Here is a 3734-nt window from a genome sequence, read left to right on the forward strand (position 1 = left end):
CTGGCAGCCCTGGCTCCAGCTCTGTGCAGGTGCAGCAGGACCTGGATCATGTCCTCAGTGCTGCCCAAGGACAGGGAAAGCTTCACTCTTTGGTGAGTGGTTGAGTCCTCTGCAAAGTCTGAATGAGGTCCTGGGGGCTGGAGGAGATTGGGGAGGCCCTGGCTGACCTGGGGCTGCTGCAGCCCCACTCAAGGAGCTCCAAGCACCTTCCCTTCCCTCCCCTCAGCTCTGCCTTGGAGCCCAAAGAGTGCTGAGCCTTTTGCTAGTCAGGAGCCTTTGAATACCTTCTGCCATGACAGCAGCTTTTGTCATTCCAAAACTTACTTTTTGCAGCAAAAGTAAAATCTGGAACATTTTCCCGCAATGCCATAGGGGAAAGAGCAATTTAAAAGTGAGCAGAATCCCTTTTCTCGCCAACATTGCTTCTCATTTTTTGGTCCCAAGGAGGATCCTGCAGAAGGAGGAAAGACTCAAAGTGAGTATAGCATAACTGTTAAAAATGTATCTGGTTCCAGAGGAACCAGTGCTGGCTCTGAGTCCCAGTCTTGTGTGGGAACTGAGCACCAAACCCAACATCCTAAACTCCCCAGTCAGAGCTCTTTTCTTCTACAGCAAGATGAGCATGTGGAGAAAGGCAGAGGGAAAGAGTAACATGAGCTACAGGAGTTGCTGTGCTGCATCCTCAGCTGCCCAGATCCTCCTCACAGCAAGAGCCTCTGAAATGTTATCAATACCTGAGAATTGTGGTCGCTTACCAGGAGCTGGAAAACCCCAGTGACANCTTCCATCGCAGACAGCTCCAGCCACTGCTCCAGCAGAGATCACAGAACCATCTACAAAGCCTGGGCAAGATTTTAACCTTTTCATTACCCAGAGGAGACTTGCAGATTAATCCTTTTTTTCCAGAGAAAAAAAAAGAGTAATCAACATGTAAAGAGACTTTATAAACTATTAGAGACAGTAAAGAAAATAATTGAGCTCCTTAAGAAGAGGTAGAGAATAAGGAGGTGCTTTAATTAAGCTGAAATATTTTTCTGTTAGAGCTGTAGAAATGGACAATAGTGTTCTGAAAAAAACTCCTTTAATTCATCAGAGAGTATATTGGTAGGAATGGAGTGTTCAAAGTGTGGATTTTGACCAAAAGGTAGAGTAATTGTGATACAGTGAGGTGCTGGAACAGAGAGGGGAGAAGTAATAGTTGAAGATTTGGGGCCGTTGTAGAGGTAAAGAGAAAACTTCTGTTTCCAGGGAAGCTCACAGAGACAGATGAAGAGAATTTTTGCCTTTGAATAATTCATCCTTTAAAATGACATCCCTAGACTCATTGACCCATACACACCTCAGAGTGATGTGAAATGGGAGCAGTGAACTGCTGGCAGGATTTCTGGGCAGCTGGCATCAGAAAAATAGAAAGCTATAACAGAAATAGCTTTCTTGTGAGAAACTCCGTAGATTAGCAGAAGAAGACTTCTGTTTCTCTACAAAGGCTGATGAAAAGACTCTAGCAGGAATTGGGACTGTTTAAACACCAAAGTTCCAAAGTTTTTTGTCTCTATGTTGTCATGTGAACAAGGAAATAGTTGAGTAGTGGGGGATAAAGGAGTTTTCTGGAAATTTATTCTGGTGTTCTTATTCTTGTAGTTTTGTTAATAAGCTTTCTTTATTCCTTTTAAGTTTTAAGCCTGTTTTGTTCTTGTTCTAATCCATATCTCACAGCAAGAAATAAGTAAGTTTTCTAGTCATTTTTTTTAGTTACTGCTTTAAAACCAGGACACCTGGGGAGCTGCTATTCTTAGAAATGAAAGGCTACAAGAGAACTATTTCTTGTAAAAATGTATCCATTGCATAGCAAAAAAAACCCAAAAACCTCCTTTCCCTACAACAATTAATAAAATACTATTGTAGAAGGAGTAACTAATATAAAATCCCATGTTTTGTGTCTATGTTGTCAGTCGAAAAAGAAAAAAATAAGACAAGGGGAGGAAAAGTGTTGTAAAAGTTTTATTCTGATGCTGCTTATACTTTTAGTTCTGTTAATAAAGTTTTCTTCATACATTTAAGTTTTAAGCCTGATTTTCCCTCCTCGTAATCCATATCTCACAGCCAAAGTTGAGTAAGGGCACAAGTAATTTTAGCCAACACAAAACCCACCACATTATTTAGGACATTAGCCAAGAAACTCAAATCAGAGAACATAGACCACTACAAAGGAGAAGACAACCTGTTTTAAACTGGGGGGAAAAGAAAATCGGACATTTGCAGGCCATGTTCCATTAGAATCAGTTCACATGTCAGCCCAACACCTGCATGGTCTCCTCCTCCTGCTCATAGCTGGTGGGATGGGGTGTGGAGCAGCACAGCCACAGCAGGGAGGGCTGTGGGGCTGGAACAGGACAAGGAGAAGGAGCAGGGACAGCTCCTGTGGGTCACCATGGCCATGCCCACTAAGGGACACTGCCCCCAGCACGGCCATGCACATGAGGCCATGGCTGTCAGGGACAAGGGACATCTGGGACTGGCAGGAGCAGCAGAGGGATCCCAATTCCCCAGAGGGAGAATCTGCAGGGCAGCTCCAGCACAGGCACCCCAGCCAGCCTGGCCCAGCAGGCACTGCCAGGCTCAGCGTCCCCAAACCAGGGCCAGGCAGGAGCATCCCCAGGGACACAGCCACTGCTCAGCCCCAGNCCTGGGCTATCTCAGTGCTGGCAGCCCTGGCTCCAGCTCTGTGCAGGTGCAGCAAGACCTGGATCATGTCCTCAGTGCTGCCCAAGGACAGGGAATGTTTCTTTTGTGGCTGGGGTAAGTCCTCTGTAAAGCCTCCATGAGCTCTCTGGGACTAGAGGAGACTGGGGAGGTCCTGGCTGTCCTGGGGTTCCTGCAGCCCCAGTGAAAGGTGATCAAACCCACAGGGACCTTCCCCTCCCTTCTTGAGCTTCTCTCTCAAAGCATCAATTCAGGAGAGTATTTATCATGAGTTTCCAAGACAGAAATCTGTAACAGATCTTTCTGAGAAAGAAAGGAAGAAAATCTTACTCCACTCCAGCATCTGCTCCTTACCTTTTGCAGCACGCAAGGCCAGGTGAACATATTCCCGCAAATCTTGTACCCCGGGGGCAAATACGCCTAGAGCAGAAGCCCCGTTGTCTCCAGCAGCTGTTTGCACTGCCTGTTCCAATGGGGAAGGACACACAGGGAACAATTAAAGTAATAATCTGAGAGGGCACAGAGTGGCTATAGACAGGTTGATGCTTCCTGGTGCTGGTGCATTTCAGAAGAAGAGAAGGGGTCATTTCCAACCTCCTCCCAGTCAAATCTCCAATTGCAATGTTTCTCCCCGGGAAGGTCCCTGTAGCCCTAAAGTGAGGACACTTGTGAGCAGAGAGTGGAAAGGACCAACGTGAGGTCGAGGAAGAGCCGTGCTGACTCCCAGCTGCATTCCCATCTCAGCACAGCTGGCAGGCAACATTCCACGTCCCCGACCCACAGAACAAGCCAGGATTCTGTTTCCATGGGCTCTCTCCAGCCCAAATTGGTGTCCATTTCAAGAAACCCCTTTCACCTTAGTCCCTTCTTATCTCCTCATCACCCCCACAAACACAGTCACTTCCAGGGACTTTATAGGAATTCCCACTACCGCAGGCTCACACTTTCCCCATTTCCCCTCTTCCCTCTCACCTGCAGCACCCTGGACCAACAGGAGGATCAGGGGGAAGAGCAGGAACAGGATCTTCATG

General features: G+C 46.9%; 1 protein-coding gene across 1 annotated transcript; it reads right to left on the bottom strand.

The window, feature by feature from the left end:
* Positions 1-6: 6 nt before the first annotated feature.
* LOC107201193 (ostricacin-2-like) lies at positions 7-3734 on the bottom strand. The gene is made up of 2 exons (XM_015620384.2): positions 3676-3734; positions 7-451 (listed from the first exon to the last, which is right to left on the bottom strand). The coding sequence occupies exons 1-2, from the start codon at positions 3731-3733 to the stop codon at positions 321-323; spliced, it is 189 nt and encodes a 62-aa protein (XP_015475870.1). The 5' UTR covers position 3734; the 3' UTR covers positions 7-320.

The sequence above is a fragment of the Parus major genome, chromosome 3, assembly GCF_001522545.3.
Source record: "Parus major isolate Abel chromosome 3, Parus_major1.1, whole genome shotgun sequence".
Lineage (NCBI taxonomy): Eukaryota > Metazoa > Chordata > Aves > Passeriformes > Paridae > Parus > Parus major.

Bases quoted from the DNA above. Each gene is read 5' to 3' on its own strand.
- LOC107201193 (XM_015620384.2), bottom strand. From the start codon at position 3,733: ATGAAGATCCTGTTCCTGCTCTTCCCCCTGATCCTCCTGTTGGTCCAG. The intron at 452-3,675 runs GTGAGAGGGAAG...CTCCTTCTGCAG, and splicing joins GTTGGTCCAGGGTGCTGCAG to GATCCTCCTTGGGACCAAAA.